This window comes from Galleria mellonella, unplaced genomic scaffold (assembly GCF_026898425.1).
Source record: "Galleria mellonella isolate WM207_F2 unplaced genomic scaffold, CSIRO_AGI_GalMel_v1 utg200, whole genome shotgun sequence".
In the NCBI taxonomy this organism is placed as follows: Eukaryota; Metazoa; Arthropoda; class Insecta; order Lepidoptera; family Pyralidae; genus Galleria; species Galleria mellonella.
The window spans coordinates 2,494,188-2,513,466 of record NW_026442034.1 but is presented as its reverse complement, the minus strand read 5'-3'; the positions used below and the strand labels follow the sequence as shown (position 1 = coordinate 2,513,466).

Here is a 19,279-nt window from a genome sequence, read left to right as displayed (position 1 = left end):
CTACGAAATAATCAAATGACCACTGACATATACTTCTACAAGATAACACCTGGTTCAATAAAAAGTTAATATTCAACATTTGTCATATCGGTATTTTTCATTAACATTCAAAGGAAATCTAAATTACATTAATTAATCATTATTAGAATTCCTTAATTGTGAATTGTAAATATTTGAGAACAAAATCGAGGGATATCGCTTTCCGCATCCGACCGCAGCCAATTTAATACAAACTTGAAATCGTTTTAATTAATGTAAACTCGCTCCTTCGAGTTAAGGGCCTCTCCACACGGGCGATTCTTCCGCCGCGTGGATCCTCTCGTAAAATGTCGCAGACACAATTGTATCTGCAGATACACCATAAAACTTTTTACGAAGTGTTGAACACAAATTTTATGCGTACGATGAGATATGTTCATACTAATATCAAACTCGTAAGCAGAAAGTGATATAATCGTTTGTTATGAACTACCTATAGGATAATGATGATGAATTCTAATCATTTTCGGTCACGGCGAACGCTTTGATCAGCTGTTATTAATTAATTGTCTACATAGAAGAAGATTGGTTGAAATAATAAAGAATAGAAGAGGCAAAATGCTGGGCCACCTTAAGGCTACGTTAGACAATTGTTTTTTTCTTGTTAGTGAACCATAACGCACCAAGGTGGGAAACCTCCACATATACAACATTTACACTAAATTCATTTGCATCTGTTTATTCAGCGAGAGAATCGCCAGTACAATATGAGCCTAAGATTTCATTTGAACAAAGAATGCGCTGCTTATTTATCTTGTTAGTGAAATACGTTTACAAAGGAAATTTAAATAAATATTAAATTTAATAATCATAAACGAAAATTGCCCCGGCCAAGGTTCAAACTCGGTGTACGAATAATAATTTATTACATTCAGATATTACAATACAATCCTTCATCTTCTATTGTGAAATTAAGAGATAGACAACGAGGAATACCAAAATATTAATTACTTTTAACTACACTTTTACGATACAAACAAAAAATTTTTTACTTCGTCATTTCCACAATTTTATTAATAACAATATTTCTGTAAAAAAAAAATACGAACAATTATTAGGCATAGGTAATATATTCCTGTAAAAAAAAAACTAACCATTATTACGCATAGGTAATATCAGTACCGCACCAATATCTATATAGTCTGGACGTTAATGATGGAAAAATGCTAATTATCCATTTCGAAATCGCACATATATTGTAGGTCTGATATTTATATATTTATCAATTGGGTTCTTAATTTCGATATTGTATATTGGGTAACACATTCTTTATTGGGGCAATTGGGTATATTTATATATGTATATTTATATTTGTATGTATGTATTTTTATTACATATTTGTATATTTATGTAATATTTGTTTAATGTATTCATGTATGTATATTTATATAATCTCTATTGTATGTGTTATAATTTTTTTCACCGCATATTAAAATTTCTGTTTCGCCAAAGGTTGACTGCGAGGGAATGCTATATAGTATTAAGTCCGCCTTTTGTACCAGACATTTTTTTTAATGTGGTCAATAAAGCATAAATAAATAAATAAATACATTTTATACAAGATATTATAATCACAATATATAGATATTCTTATATATTATCCATCCCTATAGATTATATTAATTCTCGAACTAGGAAAATTAAAATCTGGGATCATCATAACAACCCATTAACTAGAACATTATTTTTTTAGAACTAGAAACACAATCCTATACTTAACCTAGACTATTGAAATTTAACTTATGGGACTAAAAACTGGACGTATTATGGATATTATTAAGATTTAGCTTTAGCTATACAATTTTTACCCTCGAACATTCTATAATTTTATCTCTATGAGATAAATCCGCCATTGTACCATATATTTATTTATTTAATACTTTATTGTACACATTAGTTATAAAAATATGACAAAGGTAAACAAAAGTACAAAGGCGAGCTTAACTCTGATAGAGTTTTCTTCCTGCAAACCCAAAGTGGAAAGGAGCGTCAATGTCAGCGAATACAGCTATGTACAATATTTAAACAGCCAAAATTAAATTAATTACATTATATTTTATCGTACAAATACACATATACATAAATATATACCTACATCTATGCATATACATACACATACATATACATATACATACAATATACCTACATATATAGATAAATAAATGTATGTTCATAGAGATAGAAGATGCTCTTTAAGTCTACTCTTAAAAATATTAAGGGATTGACTCTCACGGATAGATATTTAATATATAATAATATATCCAATAACACAAAGTAAGTATAATAAAAATTTTATAATACAATACTAACTTAACGTAAACTTTTCACCAAGGGGGGAAGAGATTGTTAGGAATAGAGACCGAGGGCTCCATTGCTAGCAATATACCCAACCAGTTCGACCTTGTGGTCCCCACTGGAAACCATCGTGCTCAATTCCAGTTGTATTCATCACAATGGGTTAACTGACCTGTCTTTTCATCTTTACCCATCGTTCCTCACTAGTGCCCCGTGTACACCGTCAACACAGGCGAGATTTACCATTCCATTATCATCTATTAAAAAAAAACCTTTTCCACCAAGCCACCTTACCAAACTCCACACGTATGGCTGTCAATTTAATCTAATTACTGCATAGAATCTAGATTTTTTAATAACGTCTTTGCCTTTTTAATCTCAAAAGAGAGATAAAAAAAGAGATAAACTACAGCATAATTTGTCGCCGAACTACGAACTTTGACGAAACAAAAGCATAAAAAAAGAGCCGGTGACACTGCCGGCAGAATATTAAAACCGTGGCTCGCTTAGTCATTCACTCATTCGCTCACGAGGGAGCCATTCGTTCGGCGTAACTCTTCACTTTGTGAATTCATAATTTTAATTTCACAAATGAATAAGATTAACTATCTCTGTGCATTTATAAATTCCTTAATTGTGGTCCCGGTCTCACTGCGATTCCAACGGGGACTTGCCTTTTATTACGTGTTAAATAAAAAAGGAAGGAAGACAGTTCGTCTTAGTCTACTAATCTTGATGACAAATGACAATTAATCAAGACTATTACGGTAGATGGCAAATGGTGGCTTATTTCAGTTCGCTAGCGACTACGCACTTTTTTCTTTTTTTTTTTATTCAACTAAGAATTGCAAACAAGCTGACGGCCCACCTGATGGAAAGTGGTAACCGTCGCCTATAGACACGAGCAGTACCGTGGACATAACAGAGTATACAGTTCGCCCATGATACCCCCCCCATGCGTTGCCTTTCCTGAGGACTCAGGTGTTATTCCTCTGTACCCTGTAAATTCACGCCATATCCCACCCTTCAAATATAGTTTTAAATATTTATTTCTCGAAGGAATACAAGTATTCACTTCAATAAAATTACAACTAAAACTAATTACATTATCGTATTGTATCCGAGTGGCCGTGTGGTACATCATAACCTTCAAGAAACGAGCATATTCGTTTTTAAAAAGCCGGCAGCACACCTGCAATGCCTCTGGTGATCATGGACAGTGTTAGACAGTTACTATCAGGTGAACTACATGCTCGTTTGCCCTATGTACTATAAAAAAAGATACGTATTTTTTATATATATATATTTGTCCTTTTATTTTCCATATAACACATATATGTCTTTCTATTACGAATCTCTCTATTTTTTTTTATATCTAAACGTAGTCACAGATAAAAATAAAATTATGTATATAATATTAATAGACTAAGTGTGAAAATGGGATTAGAGAGAGGAGCTGGGTGTTCCATGTCCACCCCAGTTGTCAAATACCCACCCTAAGGAATAAGGAGCTGAGCTATCGGCGAAAGGCAAAACGTGTCAAAGAGTTCGTATGCAACCTTTTAAGGGAATTGCCCCCCTCCCCACTCCCCCATACCCTAGAAAATAATTTAAATAACGCCCATATTTACATTACATTACAGTAGGAAAATATTCATAATAAAAACAAAGGTTTTTGTTACGCAATTTTTTTTCAATCGAATTCATATTACACAGAATTTCGAATACGTAATTCTAAAGTATTCACATAAATATCAAATAATAATACACATCGAGAGGGGGAAAGGGATTGGTAGCAATGGAGTTTCACAGCCCCATTGTTAGCAATTTGCCCTATTAGGTCGACCTCCACGTGGTTCTCCCTGGAAATCATCGTGAACCATTCTTATTCAATTCGTCACGATGGGCTAACTGACCTGCTTGATCCTCACCTATCATCCTTCACTGGTGCCCCGCCGGTGTATACCGTTAGCTCGGGTGGGGTTACCATTCCATTATCACCCATTAAAAAAAAATACACATCGAAACTCAATCCAGAACTTAAAATTAAATCCGAGTCAGTTTGATCAAAAAAAAAACTTTCCTTCTGTTAGCCCAATTGAAAAATAAACACAAAATTAATTTATACAAAGAAACATGCCTACAAACATGTGTCGTTATACTACTCGTACACTAAGAATTTCACAAGTACCCTATGTAGTAAGTACGAATCCTTATTATTCCAGGAGATTAATCTCCGTTTACATTAATCCGAGGCATTCCAGAAGCAATTATACAGCGTATTAACTGGGATGAACAAGACACGCACTAAACTCAAGAATGCCCGACTCCAATCCAATGCTGTAACAAATTAACGCGTACCACTCCAAACCTGAACGCTTATATAATTGATCCGGCGGCTAAAATTGCCACTTTAAATGAATCACAGTGCGGAACTGTATTAATTGCTTTAATATTACGCACCACGTAACCCGGCCGATGAAACTGGTGCTGCAGCGTTAATATTACGTTCTCAGTAAGATGTCTATTAACTTGGTTGGATATTCGAAATTAATAGTAATATGATTCACGTAAAGTGGCTATTTTAACGCCCACGGTTGGCTCTCCCTTGCCGTGCCCCCATTAGATGAGTGGTTTGGGTGTCTCGAATTGTCAGTACAGAGATGACATCGTTTCAATCATCTTAATGCGGAAGTAAATATGATAAGTAATGGATGGTAGCAGATACCGCCGCTCTGATACGCCACCTGGTGTTCGTAGGCATCATTAGTTTGCGCATTTCGATAACCTTCGTAGTTCGTAACAGGATAAAAGATAAATATTTGCAAACATATGTGTATAGAATAGTAGGTACAAAGACATACTGGTTATTCATTGATGAATTTATATAGATCTAACATGAGGGAGACTTTGTACAAAAGTCGATTGCTTGAGTACCTCTGTCCCATTCGTGTTTCTACCGTGAAGCAGTTGTGTCTGCATGGCTGTTTCGGTTTGAAGGGTGGGATATGGCGTGAATTTACTGGGTACGGAGGAATAACACCTGAGTCCTCAGGAATGGCAACGCATGGGGGGTATCATGGGCGAAACAGTACATTCTGTTATGTCCATGGTACTGCTCATGTCTATAGGCGACGGTTACCACTTTCCATCAGGTGGGCCGTCAGCTTGTTTGCCATTCTAAGTTGTATAAAAAAAATGTTTTACTAACATCATCATCCTATCAGACTTTAACTGTCCACTGTTGGACAAAAGTCTCCCCCTTGGTTGGAGGTTTTGCCAGTTGGATTGGCTTGGCAGTTAGCCTTTAGAGATGTTTTAAGAGGGTCGCTGCTGCCCTCCCTTAGTCGGCTCTTACGACATCCGCGGAAAAGAAAAGGGTAGCCTATTCTACGCCGGGACCACACGGACACACTAAAGAACTACGTTACATACTATTACGTTATTTTTACGTATAAGTAAATTAATTAATTTATAAGTCGTGAGTTTCCAAAGCAATCCGCTATAGGCGTACACAAATTTTCACCAGAAATTTTCTACGCAAACTCTAACTTAATCGTAAAGTAATTCTGTATTAAACTCACACTTAAGATTCGCATACTTGTGTGATATACTCGACAGCTATTGTCGACATATATATAATATAAGCTATAGTACCATGCATGGGACATGGCATGGGGACTGAGAAAGAATGTCGCTGGCGTATATTGCACATTGAAAAATTAATGGGCCCTAACCACTGGAACGCATGGGTGGTTTTGAACGTACCGTCTGATATATTATTCGTATAAAATAACGTTATGTGAATATTATATTTAAAATAAGTGGATGTTTATAACAATATTGGAATATTTGTTATTTTTTGAATTTTTTTGTTTTTATACAACTTAGAATGGCAAACAAGCTGACGGCCCACCTGATGGAAAGTGGTAATCGTCGCCTATAGATATGAGCAGTACCATGGACATAACAGAGTGTACTGTTTCGCCCATGATACCCCCCATGCGTTGCCATTCTTGAGGACTCAGGTGTTATTCCTCTGTACCCAGTAAATTCACGCCATATCCCACCCTTCAAATCGAAACACAGCCATGCAAACACAACTGCTTCACGGTAGAAACACGAATGGGACAGAGGTACCCAAGCAATCGACTTTTATACAATCTCCCTCTGGAGAAACGTACCTCTAAAGGAAAAAACAAAACCCTTATAGGATCACTTCGTTGTCCGTTCATCCGTCTGTCAAGACTCTTTTTCTTAGGAACGCGTGAAGGTATCAAGTTGAAATTAATATCATATACTCAGGTCTGCAATCTCCTAAAGCAGTGGAGAAATCAAGCTTCTAAATCGACGCAATCAAAAGATACGACCGTTTATGTTCCATTTATATCGCATATTTTAACATTCACAAAAGGAATCAAAACCTATAGGCTTGACCTAAAATAATGAAATTTGGCAAGAAGCAATGTCATGTAGCACAAGTAAAGGAGAAAATCTGAAACCTGTAAATAAACGAATTTCTTTTTATCCCGATCACGATAAAGACGCAGGCGCATTTAGCCATGGTGATACATTAAGTAATAGTATCTCAAAAATCCTCCTTCAGGCAGCCGGATAAAAATCGGATCTTAAGTGATAAAATAATCTTCATACGGACAATGAAAATAGTGTTTTTGAATGACTCACTCTACAATGTCATCCGTAAATCCTATTTTCCATAATATACGATAGCGAGTGTTACGGAGCGACCTCATCGCAACGGCCTGCATAAATTTCCTCGCGCTCCTGCCTCTTAAAGGATACTAGAGCACGACAGTGAATAACGCCAAGTCTTCGCGGAAACAACAAACAACGATGCATTATTTTGCCATGACACTCTGAGTGCAACTTGATATTTCACTAGATTTCTTTAGTTTCCATAAAAATTTAAAAATAAAATGCAACTTACATAATAATAGCTTCTTTTTACCTGACTCTCAATAAAAATAAGAGGAAATAACCTAAACGATTTAATGGATTTCAAAAAACGGGGTGTTGCAAGATTCGTTTTAATCGTGGAATTGTTATGTTAGGCTACACGACGATAGTAAAAAAATGTGGTAATCTATAAAATGGTAAAAACTTCTTAAAATTATCTTCGTTTAGAAATGTAGCCATTAGGTCTTAACTATCATTCTCACGCAATCCTCTTATTCATAATAACATCAAAGTTCTTATAAATCTTTATTGCATTGAAATGTTTTATCGTTTTCTTTTACACAAAATTTCCAATGTAAAAAAAAAAATTGCAAAATGCCCTAATAATTAAAATAGATTTGTAAGACGTTTTACTTTTTACTAATAAAAGGTATATATATATATATATATATATATATATATATTACAAATCACAAACATTATAATAAATCAAAGTTACAATTTTGATAATCGCAAATTCCTAATAATACTGACCTTTTTTTAGCATGCAAGTTTTAATAATATTTTGCTTTAGCTTGGCTCTTTGAGGTGTAATTCGAGGGCGAACGTTAAGTGGAAATCTACATCGCCGAGGCCCACGCATGTAATGACTGCACTAATCTTGTTATGAAGTCGGCAACGTAAGTATTACCGTGCTACATACTAAATATATATAATATATAAGTAAATACTCATCTTTGCCGTTATATGTAACTAGCTTTTACCCGCGGCTTCGTCTGCGTAACGGATTTATATTTACTAACCAACATAAAAAGTAGCCTATACCATTCCATATACCTAGTACCTGTATACTAAAGTTTATATATTTTTTTTTGTTTTGTTGCTTTTTTATTTTCATTCTTTTATCTCTTTTACTGTTTATTATATGTATGTTTTTTTTTATTGTAATTTGTGTGCTGTAAGTAATGTAAATAAATTATCTATCTATCTATCTATCTAAATTTTGTAGTAATTGGTAAAAACGTCAAGACGTCAAAATTTAAAAAATCGGCAAACTCTTCTTTTTTTATCTGAAGGGAATTACATACAAATTGATTCTATAGAAATTGTATCAAAATCGGTTTATAAGCTTAGTTTTAAGACCAAAATTACTGATTTTGTCACAATTGAAAGCGGTTTCTTTTGTGAATTACCAGCTTAAACTATTGTTAAAAAGGACATTTTGAGTGAGTCAAATATTTTATTAAACTATTGAAGATATTTGGATGTTTGTTATGTATAAACAGCCGGACGAATTTGAATAAAATCTCACTCCACAAAGGGGTTTTTCTATTACAAGATAGGTTCACACTTGACCTTATCTCACCTGATGGTAAGTAATGATAAAATCTGACATACAGCGCCCTTATCTAGAAAATACTTAATTTACCATCGACTTGAAAATTAAAAAAAATTATAATTAGATTGTTTTCTCAAAAACACAAAAAAAATTCTAAATTTTTAATAGTTAAATCACGTGATTACAAAATGGCGTATTTTGTCTATGATTTTAATATCAAACTGTTTAATTTGTACAGTTAATTTGTACAAACTGTCAGTTCTGTTTATAAATATGAATAAAGATAACATTTCTGCAATCTCCCACTTTATATATTAATTAAGAGAAAGTGATTTAATATTACAGTTGCAATATTTCATTTCACAATATTATAACGTACATTTTCTGCAAAACTGAAATTCTCTATGCGAATAATTTAAATACGCGTACAATTACTCTTTAAAATTTACTAAAAATACAAGCGAATAAACATTTTCATCCATCATACATTTCTCATTGTTCACCTATTTATCCTATTTAAGAGCTGCGCTCTTGTCGGTGGAGCTCTCGCCACTCACTACGATTTTCAGCGAGTCTCTTCACCTCTTGATACGACACGACACCAACTCCTTCCTTGATCTGCCTGATGTAACTATGTCTCGGTCTCCCTCTCCCCCTCCTTCCTTCTATTTCACCTTCTATTCATTGTCCACCTACGCTTTCTTATTTCAATAAAAAAAAAACAAACATATTGCATAGGTATGTGTTTTCATACAAAGAAATAAAACGGTTCAACCGTTCGGACCCACGATTACCGATAATAAAATCACACAAAACGCAATAAAAGAGAGTAATACATTATTTCTTCGCCCCGACGACGCGACGTTATGATGGATTGATTACCACACAAGGATTACTAACGATCCGTGAATGTTTATATAGGTACGTTACGTATATCTACATATGTCATTAACTTATAGTATGCAATAGATTCTTTCTTAATAACTTCCAAAAGGTTTGTTTGTGAGTGTTGATTTTATTTTATAACAAAGGGGGTAAACGAGCAGGCGGCTCGCCTGATGGTAAGTGACTACCGCCGCCCATGATCACCTGCAACACCAACGGCATTGCAGGTGTGCTGCCGGCGATTTAAAAAGGGATATGCTATTTTCTTGAAGGTTATAATGATTTATTTTATTGCGTGATTATGTGCCAATCCAGATTAAATTATAATTAATTATATCTTCCTATAAATTATATTTATTACATTGAATTCACTTATTATATTACAAATACTTAGTAAGTAACCCTGCGGAGTGAGGCCCTGGTGACCTGTAATACAGGTATTCTTATACCTATCTTAGGCACCAGTCTCTCACAATTATATTTATAATTTGTTTAATATAAGCATTGTATTTCACTGTAATGAATTGTGAAGAGAAATAAATCTATTTATAATTTTATTTATTTATTTATTTAATTTCTGAACCAATTTTGGTAATTCTTTTTACAATAGATACATCCATATTGGTTATAAGTAAATAAAAATGTTTTCTTATTCTGATAATATATTGATATCTTCTAAAGTTAGCTATTATGAAGTCATAGACCGATTAGAGGTCAGAGATTTCGTGTTTAGTGAAGACAGGACCGTATTAAATCTGTACTCTGACACAAACCTATCTTGGTGTAGACCGAAGATAATCTATTAATTTCTACCTGGACTATTAGATTTTTTCGAATTGATTAATATGATGGAGATATGAGGTAACTTTGTACAAAAGTCGATTGCTTGGGTACCTTTTTCCCATTCGTGTTTCTGCCGTGAAGCAGTTGTGTTTGCATGGATGTGTTTCGGTTTGAAGGGTGGAAAATGGCGTGAATTTACTGGATACAGAGGAATAACACCTGAGTCCTCAGGAATGGCAACGCATGGGGGGTATCATGGGCGAAACAGTATACTCTGTTATGTCCATGGTACTGCTCATGTCTATAGGCGACGGTTACCACTTTCCATCAGGTGGGCCGTCAGCTTGTTTACCATTCTAAGTTGTATAAAAAAAATATAAAAAATACTAACAAATTAAAAACATTATCCTTTTTTGAAGTCCGTTGAAAACAATAGATTAAACAATAATAACAACTATTATAGATAACATCATACTTCAATAATTATCTATTATTACTAGTAATTAATAAATAAAGTAATGGTAATAGTATTTCTCATTCCAGTAATAAGACAATGCAACGAAGCAGTAATGACAGCACCAGACAATCTTCCTTAGAACCAAACAAGTAATTCAACGTAAAACCCTCCGTATTATTTGGGTTGATGCAGGAAAACCACATCCAATCAACGCAACCATTATTCCTTAATCTCTTTATCTACCACACCAACTGTTTCCAATAAATAATATACTAACATTAGAAATGTTATCTTAACAATAAACGTAATAAATAACTCGATAACCTACCAAATATAATACCCAAAATCTGGGAAATGTATTTAGTTGTCGCAGGTGGTGCCGATATGTTCTATACAATAGAAACGTAGGAACAATAAATATTAGCGAGAAGGAAATGGCCATTGACCCTAGCCCTTTGTCTGAAGCGATCCCGAGATGATCAATCGCAATTGTCAATGTATTTGCGTCCTTGACAATACCAATTGAATGGGAATTAGAGATGGGCAATCCACCTGGGTGGGTTTAAAGTCTGGTGGGTAAAAACCGGGTGTTTTGGGTTTATTGGGTTTAAACCCCATAAACACCCAAATTTTTGGGTGTTTATGATTTTGTACTTCATCATCGTCATCTCAGCCGCAAGACGTCCACTATACTGGACATAGACAATATTATTATGCAGCCTACAGAATAAAAAACTTTTAATTTGATTTTGAGTTTATTAAGAAAGAGATGAAAGTAAAATGTAAAACTACAGTCAATCACTGTCAGATTCAGAGTTATTACAAGCGATGAATTGTATAGGTTCGATAGGCTCTATTTCGTCTAAACTGTTATGTTCATTTACTTGCTCAATGAAAGCTTCTAAGGTATTTTCTTCATTAAACTGAATGTCCTCGCATTCAGCTTTATGTTTAAGATTCCAGTTATAACAAATGAATGAAATTTTTTCAGTTCTTTCAGTTGTAAGTCGATTTCTTTTGTTATTATGTATGTAGCCTTGGATACTAAAGGAACGCTCAGTGGCTGCCGAAGTACAGGGAGCTGATAGAATACGAATCGCTACTTTGCTTAACTCAGTGGAACCACAAATACCTTTCCACCATATTAGGGGCTCAATGCTATCTAATGAGCTCCATACAAATCCTCTGGCCCAAAAGTTTTCTTTAGCTTTATAACACGCCAAATCTGCCATTACATTTGACAAACTTAAGTGTTGGCTTAAATTGTAGATAAACTCCATACCCTTAAGTTCTTCCTCTTGAGTAAGTTCGACTCCTAGAGTCCTGGGGTCTAGAATATATGCTGCAAAATGTATTGGCCTCATTGCCATATTGCATCTTGAAGATACTGATGTTAGAATCTGCTGTTTGCTTTCTTCGCTCAATGTCGAAATCTCATTTAATGCAAAACGTATCTTAGCTTGTACATCTCTAAATGTAATGTATGTGCGATGCAAACGATTCTGGTCGCTCTCTAAGTAAAATATGCTTTCAGTGACTGGTTCCAAAATACTTATACATTCCCCTGTCTTCGTCCAGAAATCATCACTTAGAATTAAATCTTTAATATCTCTTGAAATTACCACATCTTCTCTAACTGTTAATATTTGCAAAGCTATCTTATTTGCTTTCAAACTTTTTAACGAAGTAACATGACTTCCCCATCTTGTAGCACAAGGCAATTTTAGTGTTTGTGTAGAATCTTCACCCTGCCTTGATTTTATCAACAAGGAACTTAATCGTTGACTCCTTTTAACAGTTTTTATTATATTTATGGCTTGCATAATAAACACAGTTACTTCTTGTATCTTTACAATATCTTGGCACAACAAGTTAAGGATATGTGCACAGCAACCGAGAGGAACAACATGTGGATATTTGAGTTTTGTTAATTCGAATGCCTTTTGTATATTTCTAGCGTTATCGCCAATAAGTACAAGAAACTTATTTGCTCCATACACTTTCATTACTTTTTCAACTTCTTGGCTAAGGTATTCACTAGTGTGAGGATTACTTTCTGTATTCAAACTTTTAACGTATGCAGGTTGAGGTTTTGATATAAGAAAGTTTATTATTCCTTCATTTCTTAAATTAGACCAGCCATCGCACTGAAGGTGTAAGTAACTACAAGCATTTAGTTCCTCATTTAACTCAAAACGCATTTCTCTATATATTTTATCTAAGTATTTTGTCGCTAAAGCTTTACGTGAAGGTATTTTAAATTTTGGTTGCAATTTTTCGAAAAATTGTATCCATAAAGGATGTTGCACCATCGATAATGGCGTCCCTGTTACAAATATAGCTCTCGCTAATTCTGTTTTTATATGATCATCGGTGTCTTGAAACTCAGCATTTATTGTAGTGTTAGCAGACGACGAGGGGCTTATAAAAGAATCATTTGTCTCTATCTCTGACAGTCCAGACATTTTGGTTTTGGACGAGCTATCTTTTATAAGTTTCATAGAGTCTTTTAATGTTTCTGGAGATTTTGGACAAGTGATAAGATGTTGAAGCATTTTGGCAGCATTACTGAATTTGTAGACCTTATTACAAAGCTTGCAAGAAACAGACTTGTTTGGTAAAGTACGGTAGTGCTCCCATATGCGTAAATCTTTAGGTCTCCCCATTGAACCTAAAAAAATGAACGATGATTAGTTGGTCTGACGAAAATTCAACAATAGAGTGCCTATTTTTTTACAATGATTATTTCTTGTTATTTACAATAAATTTATTAAAAAAATAATAAAATAAATACAAAAAACCTTTGTAAAATTACATCTCCTCGGAGGATTAAACGCAGACGCTAGTTTATTATCGTATTGTTCTGTATTTTTCTCAGCAACTTCTTTAATTCGATTAGGTACTTACGCATATTATGTTAAAAATAAATATCTAGTACACATCTTAGGCTATCCACCATTATTATCCAATGACGACTCTCAGCTAACTATGCACTATCATCCAAAATAAACGTGTATGGAAAATTTTATCCCAGTCGGTTGAGGATTGAGGATAATTGCATCAACATACGAACATACCTACATACTTTTATTTACATAACGCAAGCTAAATAAAAGCTTGTAATAATACATCTAATTTTAAGTTAAAATTGTTAAGTGATCATGATATAATTGTATCATTCAAAAATCCACTTACCTTTAATTATTTCTTGTTAAGTATAAATATTATTTCAAATCTGCTCCCTTAATATGCACTTTTTTACTGCTTTTCCTACCTAACACGTTACCAGGAAGTCACGTTACCAGAGTCAGAGTAATAGTGAACACGTTTGACAGTGATTGTCGTCGCCTCATATTCAGCGTCGACGAATAGGGGAATCCCCAGTCATAATGTATTGCATGCGTGGCGGTCTTACTTCAAATCCATAAACAAAGAGATAATTACAGAACTCGATACTAGATGGCGCTGTTTTTGTTTGAAGAAAGTTTGCGGGCTAAAATACATAGAATTTCATCAATGACTTCCACAAAGAACAACATTTCTGTTTTTTCTAAGTCCGTATCTCTTCCGTATATTTCATAAGATATAAGCTTGGGCTACATTGTTATGCAACGTGATTTTGTCGCTGTCTTGCTAGCAGGGTTGACAGATATACGATTTAAATCGTACTCATACTATTATTTGTCTATTTTTTAATGTACGATCGTAAAGATTATGATCGTAATTCGCACAAAAACATACGACTTTTTGGTTACCTGGCAACATTTTTATTATGAAACGAACATGCTCACATCATCAGTCACATGCAACAATTTATTGGGGATTTCCCCTTCACATCTGGCAGTCCTGCTTGCTAGAATATAGGTAAGTCAGCCACAGTTACTGACGATCGATATTTAAAGGGTATTGTTTTTGTGCTAAATATTTCATAAAAACGTTATTTAATACTTTGTGGATTATTAATTTAGTTGATAATCACTGGAAGTAAAATGGATGCTAATTTGAGAGATCAAGATCTTCGTATAAAACAGTTAATAAAAGAAAATCTACGTAAGTACTCTTTTTATACCTAGGTAGGTAAGGTATAATAAACACAAAAGGTACTTAGATCGCGTGTGTTCGAAGCATTTATTCTAATAAATTTAATTTAAAATTGTAGAAAGAAAAAAATGTCTGCCAAGCCGTAGCCGAAGCCGATCTCCAAATATATTTGGCGATAGTGAGACCCAGTGTCCAGATGATTTACCCAGCGTCGTCGCAACAAAGAAAAAAACGAGGATAAAGTAAAAGAAAATTTACTGAAAGAAGAAACAAACTGTTCTAAATGCTTAATTTATGGAGAAGAGGATAAAAGAAATGAGTATTTCGGACTGTTAGTGGCTCAAGAATTTAAATATATACGGCCATGTGTGCGAACGAGGTGTTATGAAGAAATTTTAAAGTATCTACGGGAAGCAAAAGGCCAACATGTTGATCAACTGCAACATGAAAACACTGAAAATTAATTACTTTCATTTTATTATATATAGATTTTTAAAATTTCCTGAAATATTATTAGTTAACGTTTTATTTAATATTGTAGAATTGATCAATACAATTTATAAAAATAATTTATTGGTATTACTTACATATTTTCAAAAAAATACGTAAAAACCTATTTTTTTGGGTGATTATGGGAGTTTATGGGTGTTTATTGGGTTTTTACCAAAGCACCGGGTTTAAACCCGGTGCTTTGCCCATCTGTAATGGGAATACGTGCAGTTTTAGTCGACGTGTCAATAACATATGCATGACTGCGCATTAGTGTCACGCTCTAAATAGTTTTCAATCACTTTCAGCTTATAAACTGAATTCATAATAGGTACCTAGAGTTATACAATTCAATGCAGATATATTTCTTAGACAACTTTATTACATTTTTTACAACTTTTCAATTTTTATTGTCAAAAATGTGTACTATAGAGTTTCAATCAACACTGTCATCAACATTTAATATTAAACGGTAACTTTACATGCAATAATACATTCAAGTAAACACGTATGAACATTTTTAAACTTTTCGAACTCGATCCAAATGGCAATAGTATTTAAAAAAAATAAACTTGTTACTTCATGAGAAATGAATATCCTACTTTAATTATAAATATTTATATTTAAATATTTGTTACTGAATTATGCTTAAATGACTAAATAAATTTGAGTTCAATGTAATACATAGATTGTTTATTCTAATACACATAAGAAACTCCAAGGGATAGAGCTAAAAAACAAAACCAATATAAAGAATTATCATTTTCATGACTCATAACAGTGCAGGTCATTGAACTAGAATATTCTCTGGGCAGAATCCACTAATAAATCAACAAGTAAGTTACGACGCAACTCTAGTTATAAATACGAGAGTGGTAGAGCAAAAAATTGTCTAAATAAATCTTAGAGATATAACTAGAAAACACTAGTGTGTCTTACAGACAAACAAGTATTACGGTTAACACAATTAGCAAAAAAGGTAATAAATTATTTTGGCAGAGGGAATAAATAAAGACATTATTCTGACATTATGCTCTGCCTGCAACTTCGCTCGGATATACTGCTCAACTTCCATCACTACAATTTTAATAGATTTAGCATTTTTTCATAGTTTTATTTTGTTACGCTATCTATTGTCAAATAGAGACAGTCTATACTCTACTTAATAATAGATGGCTTAGAATAACCAATTAAATTCCCAATGAGCTTTATCTATACTAATATTATAAAAAGAAAAAATTGATTATTTGTTTACTTATAATGAGTAATACAATTAATAATATATCTGGTTATTATTTTAAAATTTTTATTAATAAGAATTTAAAAATGTATGTGTATTAATTTATAAAAACTATTATTGCCAATATTCAGCCATTTAATTTTATTACCATCAATCAGCTGTTGCAGTTTTATTACTCCTTTTTAGTAATAACAAAATTCAATAATAAAATCTCTGATATTTTTAAATTAAAAAGTAACTAAATAATAAATATTACTAAATAATAATCTTGTGCAGATTTTGTACTCAATTAAATGTGTTTTATTGCAAATCGTAAGCCTGTAATTACTTTTTATTTCGTTCCGCTCCTTTTCCTTATTTGTTTGTTAAAAAACAATGGATACTTCTGGCTAACAGATTTTTACTGTCCTTTATAGACTTATATTACTTTTGAAATTAATTAATCTTGATTTGATACGAAACATATTAAATTCTTTTATAGGCACCTAGCTATATCCCATAGCTTTGCTCGCATTTTAAGTAAAAAAATAACCTAATAAAACTACTACACATAATTGGCTGTGGGTTTTAAAATTGGATCCCCGAAGGTCGAATATAAAGCGTATTCATCAGAATATCAGTGCTTTGCTCTTTTGAGGGCGAAGCAATAAACTGAGTTGTGGCCATTTTGTATTGCTATGGCACACTCACAAACGAAAATTGCATTAAGCTTTATGTAATTTTTTTTTTTATCATTTATGTTATCTCGCTTTTTTTGTATATGTATGTTGTAATTTGTGTGCTGTAAGTAATGCAAATAGATTATCTATCTATCTATCAACTTTTTACTGTCCATTGCTGAACGCAAGCCGCTCCCATAAGGGAGTTTTACAAGTGCAATACAGTGCTATCTGTGTAGCATAGTTACTATGCTTGGTAGGCGGGTTGGTAACCGCAACCGGTAAAGTTTAACTTTGGTGATATGTTAAGAGAGACTGCTGCCCATCCCTCAAATTCAAATTCAAACCATTTTTATTCATTTAGACTTATTTACAAGCACTTTTAAATCGTAATTTTTTTTATGAATGCAGAGTTCGGAAAGTTGTTATCTGTCAAGAAAAGCCCGGAAGAAACTAAACACTTACTGTTTTAAATATCTGTTGAGAATATTTGTATTTATTTAAATGTACTATTTCTAAAATTACATGGCCGTTAAAAAGCCCGTGCATGATCGACTAACACCATGCATAATTGGGATCTCGATCATTAAGTTCCCTTATTCATACGACACCCACGGGAAAAAGGTTGAGGTGATTCTATGCCGGAGACACAAGGCAAACAAAATGTATTAAAACTACCTTAATATGCTATAAATTCCAACAGTTATAATAATAATTGTCAAAATTGTTAAAAATATCGTAGTAACATGTATATAATATAGAATTCGAATAGAAAAGCCGCCTCCGACGGGCTCGTACCGACAATTTATTTAGGGTTCAAGTCGAATATCCTACGGGAGTACACGTACAAGGATAGCTTCAAGGATGGAAAACACAAATCTCGAGTAGTATTACATTTTCATCTTTCCTCCATCTTGTAAATTATGCCGTGTTACAAGTCCTATGTGGCTACTTTGCATGTGAACAAAATATGATACAAATATCTAGTTAAAATATAGCATTATAGCTACTTTTTTTTTGATTAGTGAAAATGAAAAATGAAAAAAAAAGGAAAAATGTTGAGACACTTGATACGACACGACGAAATTATGAACATTATAATAGAAGTTAAGATAGAAGGAAGGAGAGGGAGACCGAGACATAGTTACATCAGGTAGATCATGGAAGGCGTTGGTGTCGTGTCGTATCAAGAGGTGAAGAAACTCGCTGAAAATTGTAGTGAGTGGCAAGAGCTCCACCGACAAGAGCGCAGCTCTTAAACAGATAGATAGATAGGATGAAAATGGTATGATAGCCTGCGCTAACGGGATACGCTGGCGGAGTACCAGTGAAGGGTGATAGATGAGAATGAAAACAGGCCAGTAATCCCATCATGATGAATTCATCAGGTATTAACCATGATAGTTTCCAGGGGGAACCGCGAGGAGGTCGACCTGGTTGGGTATATTGCTAGCAATGGGATTCTCAGTCTCCCTTACTAACAATCCCTTCCCGCATTATAGCTACTTGAATTTGTTCCTTTGTTTAACTACTGAACCAATCATCATGAAATTTTCAAGTGATTTCAATAAAAGAGTAGGCTCTCAATTCGGTTGTATATTTTTTATGGTTTTTTTAAAACCGATTTAGATTTTTTTTCTGGTAAAAGGACATACTTTCAGATTGGTTGTTTAAAATCTTTTTTTCAGATAAATGCAGTAGTTTAGTTTTTAAATCAAAATAAGTAATTGTCACGATTGTTTTTTTTTCTTTTTTTTTTTTGTAAAACAAATCTTATGTGTTTTTTTTTTTGAAAAGCTAATCTTACATATAATATTTGGGACAGAAAAGTCCATAGGCTATTGTTATAATTGTCAATTAAAAGATCCCAGTCACATAGGACGAATAGAAACTAGTAATAATATTAGATTTTTTTTACACCGCTAAGGTAGCAAACTAGCATACAGCCCGTCTAATGGTAAACGGTCACTGTAGACTATGAACGCCTGCAACACTAGGGGTGTCACGTGCGTATTTCTTATCCTATTATAATTTAAAGCGTTTATAGGTATTATAGATGTTTAGTTTTCCCCATGAGAGTGAGTTTTGCTAGTAGTTTCACACTTTGCATGCGGATTGACAACTGTAGTTAGACT

At 33.5% G+C, this 19,279-nt stretch overlaps 2 protein-coding genes across 9 annotated transcripts in view; both read right to left on the bottom strand.

Annotated features, from left to right (window-relative positions):
• The window catches only part of LOC113514831 (neuronal acetylcholine receptor subunit alpha-7), a 182,207-nt gene that overhangs the window by 130,809 nt on the left and 32,119 nt on the right, over positions 1-19,279 (bottom strand). The gene's annotated exons all lie outside the window — the stretch shown is intronic.
• Positions 11,252-14,927, bottom strand: LOC128200522 (uncharacterized). The gene is made up of 2 exons (XM_052894203.1): positions 13,911-14,927; positions 11,252-13,386 (listed from the first exon to the last, which is right to left on the bottom strand). Exon 2 carries the CDS (start codon positions 13,379-13,381, stop codon positions 11,510-11,512), a length of 1,872 nt encoding a protein of 623 aa, XP_052750163.1. The 5' UTR covers positions 13,382-13,386; positions 13,911-14,927; the 3' UTR covers positions 11,252-11,509.

Excerpts from the sequence above, each read along its gene's own strand:
- LOC128200522 (XM_052894203.1), bottom strand. The coding sequence starts at position 13,381 with ATGGGGAGACCTAAAGATTTACGCATATGGGAGCACTACCGTACTTTA.